The sequence below is a fragment of the Numenius arquata genome, chromosome 2 (assembly GCF_964106895.1).
Source record: "Numenius arquata chromosome 2, bNumArq3.hap1.1, whole genome shotgun sequence".
Lineage (NCBI taxonomy): Eukaryota > Metazoa > Chordata > Aves > Charadriiformes > Scolopacidae > Numenius > Numenius arquata.
This window is the reverse complement of record NC_133577.1, coordinates 11,602,241-11,627,522: the sequence shown is the minus strand read 5'-3', so window position 1 is coordinate 11,627,522 and position 25,282 is coordinate 11,602,241. Positions and strand designations below refer to the sequence as shown.

The 25,282-nt window shown below is 36.2% G+C and overlaps 1 protein-coding gene across 1 annotated transcript in view; it reads right to left on the bottom strand.

Annotated features, from left to right (window-relative positions):
• Positions 1-25,282, bottom strand: part of SYNE1 (spectrin repeat containing nuclear envelope protein 1) — a 255,963-nt gene that overhangs the window by 210,481 nt on the left and 20,200 nt on the right. The window contains exons 8-16 of the mRNA XM_074162789.1: positions 23,871-24,067; positions 23,620-23,729; positions 14,360-14,467; positions 13,456-13,593; positions 12,145-12,309; positions 8,923-9,035; positions 8,199-8,367; positions 4,454-4,550; positions 2,713-2,915 (exon numbers count right to left, since the gene is read on the bottom strand). Of these exons, the coding sequence (XP_074018890.1) occupies positions 2,713-2,915; positions 4,454-4,550; positions 8,199-8,367; positions 8,923-9,035; positions 12,145-12,309; positions 13,456-13,593; positions 14,360-14,467; positions 23,620-23,729; positions 23,871-24,067 (1,300 nt within the window). The remainder of the gene's footprint in view (positions 1-2,712; positions 2,916-4,453; positions 4,551-8,198; positions 8,368-8,922; positions 9,036-12,144; positions 12,310-13,455; positions 13,594-14,359; positions 14,468-23,619; positions 23,730-23,870; positions 24,068-25,282) is intronic.

Below are 25,282 nucleotides of genomic sequence, written 5' to 3'. Positions count from 1 at the left end.
AACAAAACAGGACTCAGTCACTGTCCCATGATTGTCCACATCTTCTCTGACATGGTTTTGGCTTGTCCCCACTACCCTTCTCCCAAATGATGCACAATTAAATGGATGACACATGGCAGGGACTGTTCCCACTAAGAAAGGGGCACTGACCCAATTTATGACTATTGGTCTACCTTATAATTCCAAGACTGTTGATCTGACAGTGATAGTCCCATGCAATCCTTTGCTTAGGGCTGGATGTGAAAAAGTCCAACTGTACTGTCAGTCATTTCAAGTTGCAGAGCTACAGTTCTGAAACTTTATAGTTTATACTTGTCAGAACTCATCCACATGCAAAACCAGTTCTGATATACAACCCAAAAGAAAACATTGAATGGATATAATACTGCTCAAATTTGTTGAAGAGAGAATTGAACAACACAGTGCGTTAAATACCTAAAGCTGAGATCAGTAGAGTACAGGTGCTCCGTACTGATGTATCAGTGAATAAACTTAATCATCTCAGAAAACTTTATATGCAGTTTGAATCATTTTCTATTCACAGTGGAGCACAACCCTTGCTTTGTGCAAAGGCTACTCTCTGTAAGGAAATCCAAAAGAAATTAAGTTGTCTGAATCTGGTACTGGTCAGTTCTCCAATGGTCAGGCTTACTAGAGGTCAAGAAGGAAAAAGCACAGAGTAAACTACTCGGGTCCTTGCTCCCACACACTTATTCCCACAAACCATTACCTTCCTCAGACCCTGCAGGAGAGTCTCTCCATTTTGGAAGCCAACCTAGAGCATGTGTAAAATTTGGACAAGTTTGGAAGGTGCTGTGAAGCACACTTCATTCTCAATTAAAACAATGCAGTTCTCTTTTTAGGGAAGTCCCCACATGAGATCTAGAAGCCCTTTGATACCCTTTGAATACAGCTGTTGGAGAAAGGTGTGGGAGAGCAAAGTTACAAGGGGGTTATGATGGGAAGTGCTTAAGTGGTACTGTAAGCAAATAAAGAAGTTGTAAAGGCAGCAGTTTGTTCATTAATGCTTATTTACTGATAAATCAATACTTATTTACTGTTAAATTTCTAGTATTTTGAGGTAGAAAAAATCCAAGCACATACTGATCTTATTTGCAAGATCTTCTGTGCTACAGGTTCACAATAAGGTTTCTGAAAACAGAAACCAATGAGAAAGCCAAAAGCCACTTTCTTCTGCAAACAGAACAGTGGTACTTGCTGTCTTGAAACCATACAGAGATAATGGAAAGAAGCAGCAAGCATGACAGTATGGTAAGGGACTACTGTGGTCTTTGTCTTGGATAGAATATGGTGGTTTTTAGTAATTCAGATAAGGTTTGCAAATGAGCATCAATGAAATCTTTGTATTTCATTACTGATAAATTTATGGTTTTACCGAACAAATATTCAGAAATGTTTAAAAAAGTTTTATGCCATATTCCAAGCAATAGTTATCATCTTTCAGTTGTGATTCCAGATGCTTGTGTTGATGGTTCTATGACTATTAACTGTTTAAACCAATATGAGCATTGCTTTTGGTTTTAATAACCAAATATTAAAACTGCTAAATCAGAACTATCCTCGGAACTATCTAAGTGAACATTATTGTTGTGAAGGGAGATATTCAACATTGAAAGACATAACTTTTAAAATACGTATCTCAGTCTATAGGTGGATTATGTTACCTCTCAGTAATCTTTAACAGTTTTGAGATAATGTAATTTTAAGGAGAAATTTGCATTTTGGAAAGAATAATGCTTTCATGTCTAAGGTTTTCAACAAGGCTTTTTGAAACTCTTCATATATCAGAAAGGTAAGAAATATTTGTTGGATTTAAGTTAGAAATCAGAAGTATGGATATGTTTAGATTTCTGCTTTGAAAATCTTTAAAGGTAAAGTTATAAAACTGATCAGAGAAATAAACATTTTGATTTTATTCATATATATGGATATAAGAATATTTCATTTTAAACACTGCCAAGTTACTTGCAGTAACTATGGTTTTAAGAGCTGTATAGCTGCTATGTTGGGATTGGATGAAAATTAAATGCAGTATTATTCATGTCAATCTAGGTCATTATTGAAGTTTCACAAACATAAATCTTCGTGGTTCAGTACTCTAATACTAGAACAGAAAAAAAAAGACAGAAAAGCTATCTTTATGACCACAGGTCCACAAAAGGAACTGTCTGAAAGATTTCTAAAATGCCAGGGAAATGGATTAATTAATTACTCATCAAACTTAACAACACATATTAATAATGTTGTTTTGTGAAGGCAACAAATATTGAAATCTGTCACCTATATGGATGAAAAATGAGTGGAAAAAAACATTTTTCTTTAGGTGTCTCTATACCCAGCACATGACTATGCACTTTGGTGTTGAGCTGTATTTGCCTTTGAGTGAATCATGTAACATTCCTATCTCTAAGCAATACTGCTGCCTTATATTCATGTCAAAGATGCCTCTAACCATGTTATCACAGCTGATGCCTTCCTTCATTGAGCGCATACATGTATATGTCTGTACGCCCTATACGTGCAAACATTGAAACACCTATGATAACATAGACAATATGCCAGAAACTGAAAAAGTATCTCCCTCTTGTATGACATTTTGTAAAACAACCTAAACAAATACAAAAACATATCCCTCATTTCATAATTTACAAAATAGCCATATATATATATATATATGCTATTAGTGCATACCTTTTTAGAATGTTCAGGCTGATTCAGCATTTTTTCAGCATCTTCTAGCCAAGCTTGTAGACCTGCCACAGTGCTGCTATATCTGTCCCAATTAGCAATTACTTCTTCCAACATGCTTCTTACACTTCTCACCTCTACCGACAGGTTCCTCCACTGTGCTGATGTTTCGTTCATGAATTTCATCACGTTCTCAACTTCTTCCACTGAGATATGGGAAAGATATTGATTATTTTGGTTCGTTAGTATTTCTGTAAAGCTTAATCTTATGTTATGTTTATCCATTCTCATCAGGGAATTATATTTTACTGCAACTTCTGTTTCGGTAGGCTTTTATATACATATGTTCTGTTCAAAGCCAAATTTTAGTGCAAAATTATGACTGAGAAATTAAACCTGTGAATTAAAGACTAAGGAAAGTAGATAAAAAGAGTGCTTTATTAAAACAGTCACACTCCATATTCAGTGTGGTGTTCATTTCTGGTCTGTAATAAAAGAAATCAAGAGAGAAAGTTTCCTTAAAAAAGCAGAAAACAATAAAGATGTATAATGTACAAATGCATAGCATGTCTGCACTGAAAAGTACTCAATGAAATTTTGATCTTCCTTCTACCAGCTTTAAAACCAAACTGTGCTAATTTTTGCCATTTAATTTTTAGTATTTTCCTCACAGCAATGAAGGACCAAGTGTGCCCTCATTCCAGAAGAAAAAAAAAAAAAATAGAAAGAAAAAAAAAGGACTCAAGAAAATCCTGAGACTTCATAAAACATGCATAATATAGGGAATTTTAAAAAGATTTTTTAGCTAAGGTGTCCTCTAATTTGCACTACTGTTTCTGAATTCATATAAGTCAGTAGCTGCCCTTTAGAAAAGAATTTGTTACTGGATTTTTTAATAGCATTGAATAAATCTATTGATTTTATTCTTTGTGAGAACCCCTTGTAAAAAATGTTTACTTTTTGTCACCATCATCAACTTTCACAACAAAAAAAGACATCTATTTTTTCTCCACATCTGCTAACCACTTTAGCAGCTGCAGCAATCCTCCACAGACATCATTGTGTTATCTCCTCAGCAGAGATTAAAGTGATCTCATGTCTGTAACTATCTAGGTCAAATATTGCCCTCATGCATTCTCACTGAACTCAGCAGTGTCCAGAAATTACAGGAGGCAGCTGTTGAATCAGCTACTCATTTTTCTCATGTATATCCATACTTTAGCTATCACTTAGGTCCCTCTTGTAGCTTTTCACAGTTAATGAAGAATCTTCAATAAATCAGAGGATACTGTTGCTACTATAACAACACTGGGACCAACTCTCTATTTGTCCTTTTCTAGTAAATGAAGCCAAGCCAGGGAGCATTTCCAGGCAGCAGAATATGATCTTCCCTACTCCCAGTTTGGTCCCTGGTGTACTTTTAGCCTAAACCAACAGCACTGAAACAATCCAGAAATTAGCATGGACCATGGACTTCCTCCATTACGAAGCCTGAACATCACCATCTTCTTCTGGAGATTAAGAAATCTTAACAGCAGGAGCTCAGGCTGCTCTGTACCAGCTGGCTTCATGCTAGAGAATAAGCGAAATTGCTACCAGAGGCTGTAGCCTTTCCAGTGAACCGCAGCTGCTGTACAGCAATGCTGCATGGAAGAAACAAATATTAGGAGATCTTTTTAGATGATACTTATGTCTAAAGAGATTAAAATGGTGTCCCCACAATGAAAGAAACATAGGCATTTACCTGAGCCATTTGCTTTGGCATACATTTCAGCTGCTCTTTTCAAGATCTGGTAAGTAACTTCATACTGCTCAAAGAACTTACTATTTTCAATAACAGACTGAAAAGAAAAAAAAAATGTTACAACAGACAAAATAAAGATTGATATTAAGAATAAGGATCATTTCCATGAAACTACATCAGGACAGTGATGACAAGTTTTAACTTCATTATTCCTCCATTAATTTTTTTTCATCATTATAAAATAACATTTAATTTATCATCATTATAATATATAAATTTCAACTTTTCAAATTAATGGTACAGCAGAGTCTCCCTTTACAAATAATTTATTTTCTTTGCATATGGAAAGATTATTTAATATGTTCTTAGTTAGTCTGCTACTTGCTGACTTCCCAAAACTCACTAGCATATGATACTTTGAATGTGCAGGAACTGAGCAATTAACTTAAAAGTTATTTTATGGAAAATGTTTTACACTGAAATCTAAGTGGAAACATTTTAATAAAAGAGAAAATTTTGTTGATATAGGTCACCACAAAAATAAAATCCAGTTAAACTTTAAAAATTGTTACTGTATTCAGCCTTTGCAGAAAGGCAGGTTTCACTTCAAGAGATGAAAAACATTTGACTTTTCATTCAGTTTTCCTTTATCTCCCTTGTAATTGATAAAAATAAGATTAAGGAAACACCACACAGAGTGGTGTCGCTTTTCCAAAGTGTGACACAGTGTTTTTTCCTTTGTGAGTGATGTTTTAGCTGTGTAACGTGTTATAGCATGATGAATAATTTATCTGGAAATATTTTGGTCACAAAGTTATGGCTCTTTATCATTTATACCTCTATCCCTTATCGCAAATGACACTGATTTTTTTTTTACGTCTTTCACAAATGTTACTTCTTTTAAGTGTAATATGTAATTTTATCTCTATATTATGCAAGCATATTATATCTTGCATTACCACTGTTAAAAAAGAGAGAAAAACCTGTTTTTTTACAGAGCCTTTGCATTGCCTTACCTAATGTACTTATCTAGAGTTTTGGAATGGCTTTGTAGCTTATACTACCTCCCATGCCTCCACAGTTACAGATCTACAAAATTAAGGCAAGTACATCTCACTTATGTCTACACAAGCTTTAAAATGTCAGAATAGACAAAATTCTATGTGTACAAGTGAGATTTGGGTAAAACTAGGTTTTAAATGAGCTCAAAGTTCAATGTACAAGAATTAGATTTTGTACATTCATCAACCCACATTATTTAATGTGAAAAACAGTTTTAAAAATTAATGTGCCAGCCAGTATACATCTAAAAATCTATTTTAAAACCTTTTACTGTTGCTATGTCAAATCACTACAGTTATCTGGTATGTAATTTAGAAATGTGTTTATAACCAAGGAAACTAGAGTCAAGGACAATCAGAATTTTTCTCTGCTCTACTGTAAAAAAAAAAAAAATAATCTGGCATGTATACAGAACTACATGCTTTCCATGAATTATGTGACAAACTCCTGACTTTCACTTCTGCCAAACCCATACACACAGACATTTTACCTCGAACCAAAACCTGCAAGTCTTCATCTGAGAAAGTAAAAGACTGTCAAACTACTTATATAATACTGATCTCAAGAGCAATTGGAAATATTTTCAAAAATTAAATATAGACATTTTACTGGTTAATATTGTCTCCCATCTAGCAAGATCCCTTAAAGAAAATACGTAGCTTTTCGCATATCCGTACAGCATATGGTACTAAAAAAATGCTAGTGCAGCAATGCCAAAATACATTTCCGGGCTTAAAATCCATGGATAACTATACCCAGTATCTCCATTAAAACTGAGACTTCAGTACAGTATATTCTTCAGGTTGATGGTGTACAATTTGTGCTGACCTTACGGTATATGAGAGGCAGGTGCAGAGAAGATGGTATAAAGTAACAACCACCACTTTAATTTTTAAGCTACAGTACATAAATATTTTCCAGGCATATGTTCTATCCAGATCCTAATTACGCATATTCCTAGAATGATGACATTGCTCAGTCTGCTTTGGCAGAAAAACAAACCTACATTTTTATCTCCTACTAATATAATCTCTGACTCTAAATTACTGACTACAGTTTTCCTACGTAAGAATCCTAATTAACTGGAAGAGTAACACTTGGCTCTTGGTGCTAGAAAATTGCTCCCAGGTAAGCCAAAGCAAATAAAGTTTCTTTCCATTACTGGACACCTGGAAAGAGCCAGATGACAAGGGCATCAGGAATGAAACTGAGCTCTATTTATCTTCTTGTCCCAATTTCCTCATTTTTGATGTGATGCAGTTTCAAAAATGATGCAAGGGAGCATTTTCTTTCCCTGAACGACCATCTTAGCCTTAGTGGCCTGAAGCGTAAGAGTAATAGAAGCAATTGCAAAGTAACATACAAACTCACCACTTAATGTTCTTTTTAAAGCAAAAAATAAGGTAGCGATATAAAATAATAATCCAAAAGTCAAGCTGTCCACTTCCTCATTATTTCCCTTGTCACTTTTTAGCAGTTTAGTAGTGACAGTCTTACAGAGTATACAAACGGACTATAACTCCTAGATATTGCACATCACTCTTGCAAACTATGTTATTTGAAATAACCATCTGAATTTTGCAAAGTTTGTCTAAAACAAGCTTAACTCCTGATTTTTTATGTGTTGCTGACTGCTCAAGTTTAAACATATAACGGGAATGGTCTGAACAGGTCTTCAATTCTCACTTCGTAGAGGAAATTCCAAAGTAATAAAAACTATCAGGCTGTGGGGGCATGAATAACTTTATCTACGCAGTGTCCTGGCTCTGAATGGTTCTATAATGGTTCCAAACTGAATTTTTCTGTGTGATTTTCCTCATATGGATTAGATAGAAAAGGAAAAAGGGATTTAGCCCAGCCCTCCTTTTGTAAGAATCCCTCACGCCCTAATATAGAAGTGCAGCAGTGGTACCATTCTACCAGCCACTTGGCACTGCAAGGGTGGACTTAACAAGATACGGCAGCATAAGACTGAAAGAGAAAATATCAATGAGCGCTTGTAAGTCAATAGCTTCTGTTTCTTAACATGATGGATGATGCAGAGCTGGAGCAAACTCTTTGCAGAAAGGAAATAAAGTAATAGGTTTAATATACTAATGCTGAGCAGGAGAAGTAAAATCATTCTTTGAAAGAATAAAATTACTACCCTATCACTATAGTATACTGAACGAGTGCACAGAGGCAGCATAACTTCTTTTTTTTTTTTTCCTCCATTTGGAAGACTTTAAAAAAAAAAAAAGTACTGTGGGGGACTGCATGCCAAAAACCACCTCTATCTTTATACTTAATCTGTGTACAGTCACTATAAAGTGCATCTACACAGTTGTAAAAGATGAAATTAAGTTCTTTAGAATTGTTATCTCAGGTAAGTAAAAATCTAGGATTTGGAACCTCCAGATATGCTTGATAAGTTGGTGGTTGGACAGGAAGCAGCTGGGACATTATTTCTGTTTTTGAAGAGGTGGTGCAAAGATAATCATTCTCGTTTTCAGCCTTTTGACTAAAGTTCCTCCATGAGGAAGATGGATTCACCTCTGAAAGGATATTCCATAAGAATGAAGTCATAAAGTTAATGACTGTCAAGTCTAATTTCTGTTTCTGTTCTTTTATTCATTTCCAGCAATCTTAAATATAAATATTTCAAAATAATTATAAAAAGAAGAAGACAACAACCCCAACTTACGATATAATTTTGAAGAAGTAGTTCCACCGACTCTCGCCTTCCATATTTGATAATCCATGATTTTAACTTTGATTCTGCAAGGACTAAGAGTGACAGTAGACGGTACTTCAGTTCCAGAAACTCCATCTTCAACAGATGGAGCTCAGATGAAGAGACAACAAAATTAAACCTATAAAATGAATCATAGTGTAGTAAAATACAGCCATATTCATTTTTGCAGAAAAGACTAAAAGCTTTAGTTAAAGATCAGATTTTTTTTTTAATATCTCACCTAATTCAGAGTCTATAAGCATTTAATTATGCATGATGATCATTCTGATGGCTGCTTTTGAATAATAAATTAATTACATTACTGTTTATTCATAGAAATCAGCAGTTTACATCTGTTACTAAGTTTTGCAAAGTCATTTTTCTTATCTTTTTTTCACATGCATCCTGGCTGTTCTTACATAACATTTCTTCCAGAGACAAGTAATAACAGGATCAAAATGTAAAAAAGTATTCCCTTCTAAAACCCATAGCTTATTTTGATTCTCATCAATCTTTAAAGTATCAGGCTTTTTGGTATATTTTTATGTATATTCTAGGAGGTCTTTCCTTCCATTTTTTTCATGCTTGCCACAGAGAAACATAGCTAGACAATGATTTCTACATGAACTGATTAAAAAGCAAACAGGTTCCCTTTAATTCACAGAGGATTTTTATTTCAGATTAAAAGCCTTACCTTTCTGCCATATCCTCTAATTGATCAGGTGGAACAGGCACTCCATTAACAGACCTGGCCCCGTGGATCTCATGGAATGCTTTTTTGTGACCATCTATGTTTTTCAGCAGATCCTGATTTAATTTCAAGAAAGAGAGAGATTGAGACGGGGAAGGAGGGGGAAGGAGGGGGGAGGAGGGGTGAGAGAGAGAGAGACAGAGAAGGCTCACAGGAGGCTATCTAACTAATAAGCACAATTTTAAGCCTGCACTGATGACTCAATGTAGTTAACTATTTGATCATGCTCTCACATTTGCATGCAAGGTTATGCATACCACAGAAGCATTTACAAAGGGAACCCCCTTATAAGATGCTCTGCTAAAGCTGCTTCTAACAATTATGGAAGATTTCAAAACAGAAGATACACTGCAAAAGCTTAACAAAACAAGAACTCTTAACTGCATTAAATAATCCCTGAAATGCAGTCTGCAAATATTCTAACATCACAACAGCATAATCTTGCTAAATTTACTCTTTACATCTTTAGAACAGATACCAACCTTTATAAAGTATAGATTCAAATTTTCAGAAACTAATCTACTCCGCTATATATAGGCAGAAGATCCATAGCTCCTTATGTAAGTACATATCCAATATTCAGTGAACTTTCCACACTTCCAGCATCAAACGATTTCACATCACTCTCTCTATATTACAAGAATGAATGCAGAATGTGGTACCCGACCTGTGTTCCTGTGGTAGGAACTGTACCCGCAAAAACCTTACAGCAGAGCACATTTCAACTGTAACTAAGCAACACCACTTCAAACGGCTTCCTGGAGATTACATATTAAAATGAATGACTGGCAGTAGTCTTTGAAGAGATACCGTAACAATAACACGTCAAGTCCCCAGTGGCTGAGAGGACACAGAACAGTGAGTATTTTACTGCATACCGACAGCTCCTGGCACAAACTGCTCAGAAGCCTATTAGCAAAAAAAAAAAAAAAAAATCATACAAATGTCCCCCCTTTCTCACTTGGGGAAACAAAATGCAGGCTTGTGTATTGATCACAGATGTCTACTTATTCCTGTGGGCTGAAGAAGGGTTTCTCCCCAGTGTCCCAGTGTTTGCACAGCAGAAATTAATGGTAATTACTGGCTCAGCTCACCAAATGGTCCCACCATCCCCATCAATCCACCTATATTTTCACTGTTTTCCACTTCAGCCAAAACCTTGTTGTGAAGAGGAATGAACTAGGCTTTCTCAGATGTAAGTGAAGCGCTGATTTTACCATGGCAAAATCTCCACTGAGGGCAGGTATCCTGTGACTAACATACTCTCATATAGAGGAACGATTTGAAACAAGTATCTCAGCTAGCTGTATTTGAGACTTTGCCAGACGAAAAGGGATGCCCCTAACGTACATTGGTAAGTCAAAATAAACCCCAGTAGTTTTATCCATCATCAGCTGGAAGCCCATGAAAACTTTGATATAGTGTTCTCATGAAGTGAAATCCTGTTCTTCAAAATGACTTTCAACAAGCACAGACACCGTCCTTAATTTCTGGATCTTGGCAGCAATATTAACTAAAATAAACTTCAGCGCTTCCCTGATTCCATGAAGGTTTGTCTAAACAAACTGGTACATATTCTACTAGCTTCAAAATGGCCGTAAGCTATAAAGTTCACTAAAATAAGCCATTGTCAGATGACACAAAGATATAGAGAAAGTGATTATATTATTTGAACAAAACCATAACAAACAAACCCCAACAATTTCCTAGGAAACAAGGACTGAAAAAAAATCCCCACTAATGCATTTCTGGTACTATCCAATAGCACATTAGGATTCATCAATGCAAATCTGAGTGACAAAAAAAACCTCCAGGAACAGACATAATTACACGTTTTTCTTTAAGCTTTCCTCGTCCCACTCCCATGGGAAAACTTCCCTGGCACAGACTAACCTAAATCAAAGTTTATTTGTTGGCATAGAAATCCCTCACCATAGTATTTCTGATGCAAAGAAAAGACAGCTTAGGACACACTCTTTTCTGTTCCTTATGAATGTATCTAAAGGAGGTCTATAGTGTTCACATTATAAGAACAAATATGTTTGACTTTGTTTAAACAATCTTATGAATCCTGGAACATTTGATGTTAATATGAAAACTAATGAAATTTAGCATTACAAGAGACTAAACTTGAAAGAAAGCAATGTCTTCCTGATAGATTTTAATATTTTGTTTTGGTTAAATTTTATTAGCTACCACTTAAGTTAGAAGAGCTGCCACTGTTCTAATAACGAGTAATCAGAAGACCCAACCGATCTTTCAGATAAACCACCATTGTCTGCCACAGCTATTCCAAGATGACCGTGAAACTTACCAGCTTTTCATTATATGGCATTATTTTTTAATAAAATCCCCCACCGATAACCAAAACACAAAAGTAACAAAACTAGGATCAAGTTTTAAAACAGTAGCAATAGCAAAAAACCCCAATATAAAATACAGTCTTACTGTTGCAAGTGCCGCCTTTTTCTACATCATGTTTTTAACTTCTCTATCATATTCACTGGTTCAGTTTCTTATATCCTCTCACTAACAATTTCTGTCTATATTTTTCTCATATGTATATATTACGTAAATGCATAATCCTCACCGTTTTGATTTTAAATGAGAACTCGGACTCAGCAGAGAATAATGGCAAAGGTATTTAAATTCATCTGGAAAAGTTTCCTGTTTACCACGGCAGAGGGGACTTCTCACGCTATTTGTCATCACAACACTATGAAAATTCACTTCATTCTAGTCTTTCCCCCCAGCGTATATCACCTGCACTGCCTACCAGCACCCTTAGTATGTTTGCGCTCTCTCTCTCTCTCCTGTTACACCTAATGAGTTCATATTGGTTGAAGAATGTACCCAACTTATGAACTCCCCATGGAATTTTACCCAACAGCAATACTAGAACAGAGGAATAATTGAAAATTAATACCTGATATCTTTCAGACAGAAGAAGCAGGAACATGCAAAAGCAATTTTGAACACTACTTGTAAGATACACAGATATCACAGTTCAAGTCATCACTAAAAGACACCTAAGCTTTAGCTACCATCAAGATGGGAACCACCCACAGAAAATAGAAATAATAATCTTTCTTTGTATAGTATGGGTCATTTACAGCTTTAGAAACAATCAAATATGATGCACAGAATGAATGCATGTAGATCTACCTTATGTTGTTCAAGCTTCCGATGTATTGTATTTGCTGTTTCCTCATGAACTTGCTGAACAGTTACTTCTTCTCTCAGAGCAGCCTCTGCTCTGTAGAGCCAAGCACCTATGGTACCCAGAGGTGCAGGAAGAGATTTATCAAGGTGTCTGTGCCAATCAACTAGCTAGGAAATAAAAGAAAGAGGATTGAAATTCCTTCCTTGCTTAATTATACAAACAAGTATCTTGAGAAAAATCAGACTTTATACTGTAAGACCAAAACGCTACATAACAGAGTATGTTTGAGACAAACCTAGGTGTACTACTTCACATCAGTTCTGAAATTATAGCATTCTCACAGGCAACAAAACCTCTATAAGGATTTGTTGATTCATGTGCTTCCCTTCCAGAATGGTAACTGAGTTACAGAACTGACCACATATAAACTGGAACAACTGAAATGATAATGAACTGGCATTTCATCAGTTAATAGGCACAGTAAGAGATGTGAGACCTTCTTTCTCCTGCTGTAATTTATTTTATGCTCTTTCATAAAATCTTTTTATCTCTATTTTTGAACATATTTGTGTAAAGTGCGAATGAGTCTCAAAGGACTATGGCGTTGAGGCTATAGCAGTAAAATACTGTGTCATATTGGCAATCCCAGTTACAAGAATGAAAATTATGTCAAAACTCCAGAATATTTTTAAACAGGTCCTCTGTTAAATACATGAGATAAGACATTATTAAATCATTAATACTCAGTGTATATTAATGGATTTTTTTTATTTGGCACAAACACTATAACTCATTTGGGTTTTTTCATTTAATTATTACAAAATCACTATCACAAATACTAATATTAATTTATTACTATTGCAACCTGGTCAAAAATAGCATTAAAGCCTCATTTATTGATAAAGTATTAAGAATTACACAGAAACTTTTTTTAGTTATATTAAAAATGTTGTATTAGAATTTCTCAGATAACTAGCAATTTACATGAAAACATTGCATTTTGAAGGGGCATTGCACATGCTTTTCTTTTTATCAAGAAAGTTTTGAACTTGGCTAAGCAATGTAAACACACTTTTAAATAAAGGGAAACCTCAAAGGATAGTCCTTTTCTTAAAGTTCATATTGTGTCTTTGAACAATATTAAAGTAAATGTTCTCAGAATAAATGCAAAATAATTCAACAGTGCCAGAAATTTGTTCCATTTCTAGGTTTCTAATGCCTAATAAAATCAATAGCAAACAGGTGTCTAAATGCTTTTACATCCTCATCCTTCATTTACTAAAAAACATATAGAATAATAATTTTCAACTTACCCTGGAAGTAACTCTGTCCCATGCTTGCTTCACCATAGCCTGATCAAGTGATAATTTACCATCTTTCCTTAATGACTGGGTTACAAGTTCAATCTGTTTCCTTTTTACATCATATTGTACTCTGAAATGCTTAAATGACTGCACAAAGAGAAAATCAAATCAATGTAGTACAGAGTCAAAGAATGAAATTCTTCAACTTTTATGAAGTTCTACAATCTATGACAATTTTGTACTGATAGAAGTCCTAATCCTTCCCAAAGAGTAGGAGCAGTAAACTTCCATATTTACACTGGAATGCATTTTATTAAAGGTTTTAAGAAACTCTAGAATCCTCTGGGGAAATATAGGTAGGGTTTTTGTATTTTCCTTCAGTGATCAAATACCTGAATCCTATATGAAAGGAAATAATAATTGATTAAATAAACTAGTGGCTAATAATTGATTAAATAAACTAGTTTAGAAAACTCCCAAGCTTCAGGAGAACGTTTGGGCCAAAATTTATATTGCAAAATTACATATTAACCTTTGGGAAATAAACAAAGCTCAAAGCCCTGTCCTCTCCACCTGTCACCTCATCCAGCCTTCAGTCATACCTCCCATCTGAGCATCATGCAGGATCTGGAAGGACTGTACAAACACATGCTCACTTCTAACTAGGACAGTCCTTCTTCACACTGCTAGAAAAAGCTCTGTGTTAGGCAAACCATCTGTGTACTGCTCTAGGTAGCAAAGCCGGAGCTGACATTATAATTCCTCCACCAATAAAAGGCAAGACAATTTGTGTCCTTATTTCTTTAAACTACAATGTATCGACTTGCATATATACAGATTGCATAAAGTACTGCAGCACGTTATACGTAATGATGATAATAATATCTTATACAAATTTTTCCCTGCTGCTTACCTGATATTTCTCCTGTAAGCTTGTTTCTGCCACCTGTGCTCGGGCTATGTCTCTTTCAAATTGTTCTGCCCACACTTTTAGGTCTCTCAGCATCAGTCTATCTTCCTTCTATGATTTAGTACAATCACACACACAGAAAAAACATTTCATCCCATTAGTAGAGGTGTCAGATATAGTCCAGATATTAACATCTCTCTAGCAAGTCAAGGTCATGAACATCTGGGCCAAACTCTCTCATCACTTATCTTCATACAGTCTTCCTTTCCATTAGAGAAGAACTCAACATTTAGATATGTCTTACAGTGGTGAAACCATGACAATTTGGGACATTGCAGTGTCAGAGATATTACTTGCAGTTCTCATCTGATGTTAAATTAACACAAAGTCCTTTAAATATATCTCAACAGCTAATTTTAGTCTTCTGCATATTTTCAGAGTCAATTTTCAGTAAAAGTTAATTGAGCTGAGACAAGAGTGGATTTTATCATCTTTTGCCACCATTCTATTATCTGGTCTGCTATTGCTTAAGATAAAAGGTATTTGCTGAGTGACTTAGGGCAATCCTTGGTATCAAGCTCCAAGTTCAGAAGTTGGCAAAATAATTTGATAGACAATGTTTAAACACAGAAAATGAAAATAAATAAAGAAAACCCGATTGTATTCAGTTTCTTTTCCTTCCATGCCAGTTTATGGCTTTCAAAAACAGCGTATTTGTTTTACAGTTTTGCTTTAACACTTGAGTCTGTCATGGCACTGGTGCTTTGCAAGGCTGCAAAGTTCTCTGCAGAATTCAGCGACCTGGCAGTGAACAGAAAAATACTAACAGGAAAAATACTAACAGGAAATCTCAGGTCTGTGAGCATGTTATATGATAGGGTTAGCAGACAACAAAAAAGGGGGTTTTTTTGTGCACTGTGTAAGCAGGCTAATCAAACATAATACAAGTGTCCGTCTTAGATTTCCAGCCAATGATCCATATGTGCTGGCTCTTAATCAGAAGCTGCACTTTGAAACCAAAGAAGCCATATCACAGTAAAATTTGTCAGAAACAGATCTATTACAGCGAACAAGTGCAACACCACATCATATGAGTTAATCACCTAAAATGAGTGATTAAGTTTCAAGCATTACATGAGAGAAGAAAAAATGGACCATATGATAAAAAAGAAGAGCCACTAACTGTATTTAAGAAACAGCATTCTTTTGAGAAAAGACCCTGGGAAAGGAGCCAATTGTGGTTCCTTTCTCTGAAAGCTGACTCAAGTATGTAAAATATAATCTCCCTTAACCATTTTAAAAGTATAGAGCTATTGCTTCATTTCAGCTGAGGAAAGGACAGGATCCTCGGATAGGAAAGGAACCCTTCTTTGATGTATTTCTACTAACTCTCTTACTGATCCTCTACTCACACCAATGGTGGTTGGCTGCACAGAATTTACATAATAAATTGTGCAAATATCACAGGTATTATATCTGTTAAGTCACTAAGCAAATTCTTAGCTGGGTAGTTGCAGCAAGGTTAACATGATATTACAGCAGCTGTGCTGGAACAAAGTTCACTATAGCTCATGCTCCTGTCTTCTGACACTGGCCAAAAGCTGGTACCTGAGAAACAGTACAGGACACGTATGACATTTCACTGCTCCAGCTGTATGTAATGCTGGGATTTCCTTGACTTCTCAAATAATTTAAATATAGAGAAGTAAAATAAAGTTCTACTCTTCTGGTCTGACAGTTGGCTCTGTGTGTGGAAAAATAACATCAAGATTCTTTGAGAAAAACAGAAAAGCCAAGACTACTCCCCTATGACTAGAAGAATATAAGAAGAGAGAATTCTTAACTCATTTTATTTATTTATTCATACATTTTCACAGGTTTCCAGTTCAGTGCAATGCTTATCACCTGCAAACCTGGTTCTGTGGTCCTTTGCTGATACAAAAACATTTTAAAGTCTCAGTTCAGGCAACTGATGTAAAAGATTCACTTTCTTAGAGACCAGGGCACCTGTCACCACCACCTCCAGGTTTAATGAGATATCATTCCTAAAACAAGACTGTCATTAGTGCCTAGCGGTTCTTACTCTTAGTAAAAAAGTCTCAAAAGGATATTCTTACAGAAATGTAAACTATTTTCTAAAGCCTGCACATCTGAAGTAGCATACAGATCAGAACATAAACCATCAAAGAAAAGTTATCTAGGATAATTATAACTATTTGTGCTTCCTCCAGCAAGAGGATCATTGATCTCTAATCCTCTTTATTTCAATTTATCTAAGCCACTATGACTTATTTTCTGAAGACTACTTCCAAACAGCATTTTAAAGTGTTAATTTATCCTAACACCATTCTACGAATATTCACTGATTTACAGAGATGAACGGAACTGGAGCACTCAACTGCCAAAGACCATCAAAGAAGGTAATTAGAGAAAAGCATATCAGTATCCAGTATGATAACCGAGTACAATTTAAATTTACATAGAAAGTTTTCAGCTCAGACCGAAGTCAAAACTTTATTTTATTAACTGATATGCCAGAGTTAACTTGAAAATTACATAATACAGAATACTTTGGTGTTTGAAGAGCTAAAAATACACATCTGTGTTTCATGAGAAACTTAATTATGGACTGTAAAAAGAGTACTTTGTTAGGTTTTCTAATATGTTATTATACACCAGGTGAACTGTTCAAATCCTCAATCACAGGCAGGATAGAATTTTCAAATATGAGCTTTTTAATCTAAAAAAAAAAAAGTCACCTCATTTTCAGGGATGTTGAACAATTATATTGCCTATGTTCTGAGAAAATCAAGTCTCTGCAAATGTTTATAAATGAATTCAATTAATTATGCTATTCCTTTTGAAAACTCTGGCTTACATATATGTGTCACTGGATGTATATGTGTGAAACGTTCACTGATAACAGTACCACAGATGCATGGTGAATGCTGGGCCAAGCATTATCTTCAGGGATGAGCTATTAATGCCTCCCTGTAAAAGCAGACAGTAAATCAGTGGAAGAGCTTTGCAGTTGCTGCTCAGGAAATTCCTCTTACATCGGGGAACTCTGCTGCCATAAAGATGTTGGAGGTGACAGGATTATCTTCTGAATTACTTGCTCATCAGAGCACAAAAAGAGAAAGACTTCATATCAGAAATACTTTGAAGTGCTTCCTCTGTCGCTGAATTTATACCAAGATAAAGAAATTGACAGAGCTTTTACCACTTCAAATCTTCTCTAGTTTAAGCAGCAACGCATTGGGGCCATGTAAGGCTAAGAATGTACAAGCTCACATTAAAGCTGCGCAAACTTACTTGAATGGATTGAGAAGATGGGAATAATTCTGCTATCAGTATTAATCTTCACTTCAACACATACCACAGGTTACATATGCATAATATGAGATGAACCCTTGACAATACTTACTTGAAAATAACCTATTGCTTATTTAGCAAGCCCTCACACAAAAATGAGTGTGGCACCAAGATAATTAATTGGATCAGGTAAAACTATAAATACTATTGACTGACTACAGTGACAAATTTTACTTGTTTCACAAGACATTGACTTCTGCAGTCTTCCAGTTTCAGCTCTGAATGTTCATTTCAAATACTCCATGTTAGATTTCTGAATTTCTCTCATTAATGTTAGATAATTACAAGTATCTAAATGTCCAAGATGATTCAAAAAGTATGTTTTAAAAACATCATTATTTATATGAAAAGGAGCAGTGCATCTCATGCAATTACACATGAATGCTCTCTCCTTCCAACACACAGTCCACATATACCACTTACACAATCATATATACAATCTAGTATCTACTCTATAAACCTAAAGACATACAATATCCATCTAAAATGAGATTAGATGAGTAGAAACATCAATCTATAATCCATTTTTTTGTGTGTTGATATCTACACTTAAGAAAATCAAAAGCATAGTTTGAGATTTATTATAGGAAAGTTTTGCTTTTCTATAATATTTTTGTGAAAGTATTTACAAAATTTAGCATTAGGCTGTTAGGGTCAGCTCACATAAGCAGGTAGACTTAGACTCATTATGTTCATTGATTTGCTTTTTTGGAAAGATTAACATAAGGCTAGCAAGCCAATGTACCTTACCTTAAATTTCATAAAAGAAATGACAAAAGTTGGGATTGCTTCAAGTTCCTAGCAATATGAAACAAATGGGAAAAGAAGAAGGAAAAAAAAAAAGAAGCAAACAAAATAAAGCAAAGCAGGCAGAAAGTCCAGACAGAATAATAAAAGAGCTACATGTGTAAGAATACAAGATGTACTTAAAATATTATCAAGTTAATGTGTCTGTATCATATCTGGTGAAGTAGTTTTCATATTAGATCTGATTTCCAGATTACTAGTCACTACGTGGTTTATTTTATCTGCAAAAATAGTTACTTACCTTAGAGTAACTGTGATTCTTTGAGATACGTTGACTACACAAGTTCACATATTAGATATTAGATCCCTTTTAATTCTGGAAATGCACATCCAAATAGCTGTTCCCTCTTACCACAAATAAGGGATAAGCTTCAATCATCACTCCAATTTTAGTGAAAATTCCCTATCAATTGGGCATTGAATCAAGAGGGAAGATGAATAGGAAACTTGTGTGGACAACACATCTTAAGGAAACCTTTAGGTCCCTTCCAACCCCTACGATCCTGTGATTCTATGTAACACAGTGGCAGCTGAGCTGGCTGGAGTGCAGGGGGGAAGGGTTAGAAATCCTTTCCACCCACCATCAAAAACCACCCAGACACACTCCACTCTCAAGTAGGATTCTTCTAACTGAATGGAGACATCTGCAACTGAGACAGATAGTCACTCTTTCAGTCCTTTTTGACAGATGGAAAAAAAAACAGTTGCATCTAGCATCTGTTGCCCAACTCATCTCATTCTACAGCAAGCACTTAACAAGGGTGAGATGGAATACACCCTAGAAGTGTTTAATTCTGGAAAACGAGAAATTAAAAGTGCCCCAGCAGTTTAAGGGATAGAGTCTTGCAAGGTTATCTCTCCCAGGTACCTAGATTCTACATTTTTCTGATACACATTTCCTTATACTAGACTTCAGGGGGAAGACAGAAAGGCTAAGAATAGGGGCATTATACCAGTCACAAAAATATAAAGCATGTTTGGATTTCTTCTCAATCAACTGCCAACAGCATTTTATCTATCATTACCTAAGGGAATGATTCATCTGTGACAGTTTTAACTCTGTTGAAATGCTATGCAACACAAACTTCCAGAAGACAGTTTATTTAGGACACAATCTTAAGAAAGATGCCATCTGGAAAAGTGTCTGTCTTTTGCTGGTTACAGGTGGAGTGTAACTACTTAGCTTTTGGATTCTTAAAGATGGATGAATCCTGTCCTAAATAACTAAGCTAACCAAATGAAAAACTCCTAAGGAAAGTTTTATGATGGACATAGATACTCCAGGACAGTAAAGGGGAAGAAAGAGGCAACAGATACTGTTCTACCTTGCGTTGTTAGCTATGGTGATCACAAGGGCATCCAATTCTTTTACATGGTTTCCACAAAGCACAAAAGGGCTATTTTAAAAGTAACGAATCTTACATGTTTGGTCTGATCTTGCATATGTTTGTATACCTAGAACAGAACTTGTGGACGACACTTCTTGAAAAATAATAAATGAGTTTTCTATCTAAATGGATTAAAGGTATGCAAATATCTCATATCTGGTTCACTGCCAAGTGTGCACTGACAGAAGTGCTCACTCCTTTACATTTTTTTCCAGTCAATTAATTTAGCAAGGTGAATATTAGAATAACCATAGGTGCAGAAAGAGGTTTAAAAAAGGCACTTAAAAATCTTATGTAGTCAAGAAAATCAGTTTCCATACTATAATTCCAAGCAGTTATTCTATCAAAGAGATTTCCCTTAAATTTGCAAAGTGATAAGTTCATGAATGTTTCCATAAGTACTAAAGAAAATAGTTTTTGCTCTTATAAACAGGATCCACTTTTCATTTTTTTAAAGGAATGTAAATCTCCATTGTTGTATGATGCTATTTAGAAAAGAGCATTCCTCTTGCATTGTAAGACCTCTACTGTTGCTGTTTCATTAAAAAAAATATTAAATATATAAACTATGCTTTTAAAGATTATCTCAGAATTGCAAAATCACAGAATGATTGAGGTTGAAAGTGCCCTCTGGAGGTCATCTAGTCCAAACCCCCTGCTTAAGCAGGGACATCTAGAGCCAGTTGCCCAGGATCACGTCTTTTGAACACCTCCAAGGATAGAGATGCCTCTCTGGGCAACTTGTACCAGTGCTCAGTCACCCTCACAGTGAAAAAGCTTTTTCTGATGTTCAGAGGGAACCTCCTGTGTTTCAGTTGCCTCTGGTGCAGGCACTGGACACTGCTGAACAGAGCCTGGCTTCATCCTCTTTGCACCCTCTCTTCAGGTATTTATACACATTGATAAGATCCCTCTGAGACTTCTCTTCTCCAGGCAGAACCGTCCCAGCTCTCTCAGCCTTTCCTCATAGGACAGATGTTCCAATCCCTTCATCATCCTTATGGCCCTTCATTGGACCCTCCAATATGTCCAGATCTCTGGTACTGAGGAGCCCAGAGCTGGACACAGTGCTCCAGGTGTGTCCTCACCTGCTGACCGCCTCCCTTCACCTGCTGGCAATACTATAAATTTGGATGTGCTGTTATGATAGCCCTACTTAACATGGTGTTTTACATGATCTTTAGCCTAATTTCCAGCAACCCATACACAATTAAGAATTTGGGCTAAAAGATGTGAAAGCACTCAGTGAAAAAAACCCTCCACAAAATATTTATTAAAAACCATTTGATTGAGACTTTTTTTCAATTTTTCAAATTTCCAAATACTGTATAAATATGGAATACGGTACTTATATCTGTATATTTATAAACTGCATTGTTGGTTTTTCAGCACTAGAATCTCTCCATAAGTATCATGTAATATGAATGACACTCTTATTTTGCAAAGGATTATCTGGGTATCTTGTTTCCTTAGGTATCCTGTAGTCACCAGGATTAACTACATTAACTCCTGTCTTCTTTCCCCTTCCCTCCAGAACTGTGCAAACTAAGGTCCTAACATTTGATGGAATTTTTATTTGAAGTCTGCCAAACCTATCATTATTATTTTCTTGTGAACAGATCACATATCTTAAAATGCAAGTTCTGAGTATGAGAAATCTGATTAGCTGTTGACAGATTCTCCCTGAAAAGTCATAAGTAAGGCAGTTGAGTGGAAAGTAAGCTTCTCTCTGTGATATATGATAGAAATACAAAAGTTTACAGTAACAAAAGACCAAAGCGTGCTGAAAGTTTAGCCATTTGAGAAATGATATCTATCCAGTTCCAAGCAGATGAAAGCATTGTGCTGGTTTTTTCTATGTATTTCACTGCTTCAGGACCAGTGATTACTTGGGGTCTGAGACTTTTTGTGCATTGCTTACTGGCCTGGATCCATCCAGATCTCTTTCCCATCAACCTATCACATGCCATGTTGTCACCATTTTGTACCATGACCAGAGGCACAGGCGTTGAAAGTTGTGATGGACAGCAGGAGGAAGCAAGGTGTAGAGTGCCTGATGGATAATTTCTCCAGAGATGGATTAGCAGAATTTGTGTCAGAAAAATCTGAGGGCCCCATCGCTATTTTTGACTGGAAACTCCACTGGAGAAGTGGAGCTTGTCTCAAACTGCCACTCCATTAGGGGTGTGAAAAGGAATATATTTCTTCCTCAGGAAAATGAAGAATGACGACATTAGAAACTTAGTGCAATGTTGAACTCTTACTTTCTTCTTGAAGACTGGAAGTTACTGATTTTCTGCACTGTGACACTCAGGGGACCAGTGGTTCTACCAAAATTCACAAGGATTGCTACTGGAATATCTCAGTGATATCTAGGAAGAGGAAGTGGCCTTGAGCTAAGCATGTCAAACTGATGAATTTGTGTTGTTTCACTTCCTAGTAATTTACTAGGAGTTCTGGAGGCAACTTATTAGTTTCCCTTTCACAGCTCTCTGTGAGTATAGCCAGAGGCAGGCAGAGTATGGAGTGGCTGAGTCCTGCATTCTCCTGCATCATCTCTGCATAAAGCTCAGGAGAAGGTGGTGAGGCTGTTTCTCAAAATCCAATCCCAGCACAGGCAGCAGACCTGGCCGAGGCTGTTGGCAGCAGAAACTGCATCATGTGCCATGGTATGGGGACAACAGGACTGCCTTTGCCTGGCACAGGCCACAGAATGAGGCTTCAGTGCTCACCCTCCCTGCTTCAGCAGCCCCATTGCTCAGTGGCATCAGCACACTCATGTTCTCGGACCAATGATGCAGCAAGGAAAATAAAAAATTCCAACGCTCAGGCACTGGAATCAGAGAGCAAAGCTACAGCTGCCTTAGCTGCACATAGCCATAAGGAAGAGGATTCACTCCTTTCAAAGCTCTTATATAGCTCTGTAGGGAATGCAAGGAAACACAGATAAAAAGGGCTTCCACCTTCTCTCTTGCTGGAGCTGAGCAGATTGTCTCAGCAGTGTTTCCTGTGTTTGCCATGAAGAAAGCAAATGATCAGGATTAGGAAGTGAGTCATGATCACTTGGCATCACTGAGTATAGCCACTCGAGTGCAAAGCCAATGCACTAGAGCATACACAAAACAAACAAAAAAAACCCAAGAAAAAATCATCACTGAAAACAATTCCTTAGAGCAAATAGTCAAACACCACTGTGCAACAGAAAGAAACCTGTGTCTGAATTGTAACTGCCACCTGAGCCTAAAAGCCCAAAGACTATACCTAAGCAATCTCTTGGACTACTCTTGTTCTTATGCAGAAACACAGTGTGATAGAAACAGAAGTGATGCATTGCTCCAGGTAACAAATTATTGCAATCTCAACGGTGTTATGCTTGAAAACCTCTTAGGGAACTTCAGGATCTACTGGCTTGCTTCTATCTACAATAACTGTTTATGTTCTTTTTGGCTCCTACTGCTGAAAACAGGGAAACATCTGCAGGATCACCATTCTATTTTCTTCATTCACTAGTAAACATCTGAAACACCGGTTCCTCTACTCTTAGATAACCTTTCCTAGTTTTCTTATTGTGCTTGTTTTTCACTTGAAGTGCTCATCAAAAGGAAACATAATAAACTCTGAGAGCTATTAAATGTATTTATAAAGCTCCCCTCATGATAAACTGATTTGTATAGTTATGCGAGAAAAACTTACGTCATTCTCCTGCACATCGGTCACTGTATGATGAGGATCAGGATAGTACTTCAAAAACTGGGCTACATAGGTCATGACAGACTTTTCATCTGGCTTGTCAACATCCACATCTAGACAAGTATAGAACATGGTAAATTAATTTTTAACTGAATAGCACAAAATGCTCCTTAAATGTCTAAACACTATGAATTACTACATCTGATTTAACCTATGCGAGTAGTACAAACTTTTTTCAACTATGCATTAGGTACCTTCTGGATCAAGCAGCCTTGGAATTCCTAATTCTGCTTCTGCAATTGTGAAGGCTTCTTCCAGGTTTTCTCTATTTGATCTTCCTCTCACTTTGTCCATGTCCACTAAATTTGGGCGGATAGCATGAATAATGGAATGAAATGCAACGCCACTCCTCCAACTTTGTCCAAAATCTTTGATTTCAATTCCAACTTGCCTAAAGAATACGAAAGAAGAAAAAAAAAAAAAGTGGCTTGCAACAACATCAGGACTAGATGAAATAGGGGAGGAGACAGGATGCTCCACACAGTGGCTACCCATCATTAAATCTAAGCCATCTTTTGTTCCTGCAATGCTAATCAGGTTGACTACAGCTCCATCCATCCACTGCACAAACTCATTTCTGCCTGTGAAGATCCAAGAGTTTTTGTCATATACATACTCTATTTGTCTCCATTGGGCTTGCTAGTGGCATTAAGTCAATGGTATTTTGAACAAATGAAGTGCCCCAAGTCTCCCAAGGTTCTTGTGTGACGCATATAGAGGCTGTGGATGCATGCAGCTCCATTCACTATTCTCTCCCTCGCTATAAAGCACTTCACATCTCCCTCCATTATAACTGCTGCAGTTCAGTTAGGTACATCAGCGTCATAAGAAAAAAAAAACCCAAGACTGCATTAATCTGTTATCTTTTACAAGGAAAGCATGAACAGTGACATCACTGCTGTTCAGGTGAAGATGTAACACACGAATTTCTTTAGGTTCTTACCAAAAGCATGAGTGATATTATACTTTCATACACCCAAAACACTCATGCGTCCACTAAAACATAAACACAAATGATCAAGAAATAGCAACATACAATAAGTAGTCAGAACTGAATCACACTTCTGACCGTGTCTTTTAAAAGTAATTCTGAAAGGTATTTTTTTAGGTTTTTTTACTGTTTTTTTACTTTAAGCATGCAAACTTCCATTGAGGACACACAGACACTGACGTAGTGTTGCCATTGGGAGGTTCACAGCAACAGTAACTGAATGAAGGCTTCATTCAGAGCTCGCTGTGATCAGTGAAACACTTTCACTGACTTTAATGAGCTAGCCCTTGCAAATTACAATGTGAAGCAGGGCTAGGCAAAGTGTCCCATCCTTCCTCTAGGCTTCTTTCAATACATTTTACTTACTCTTCCCAATGACGTTAACAGTTTCATTTATGAACTGTATTCCTCTAAGAACAGTTTCATTTATGTTTGTATTTTTCTTGTTTACATGTGTGGAAATGGCAGCTGACCGCTTTCAGTTGCCTGTCTCTCACTGACAACAGCGCAATAGGAAGAATGCCAAATTAGACTGTACTGCACTATAAACTACTGCATTTACAGTAATTGGAGAGAGTCTGTATCTTTAAAATTATATTTCTTTTCTTTCAGGCA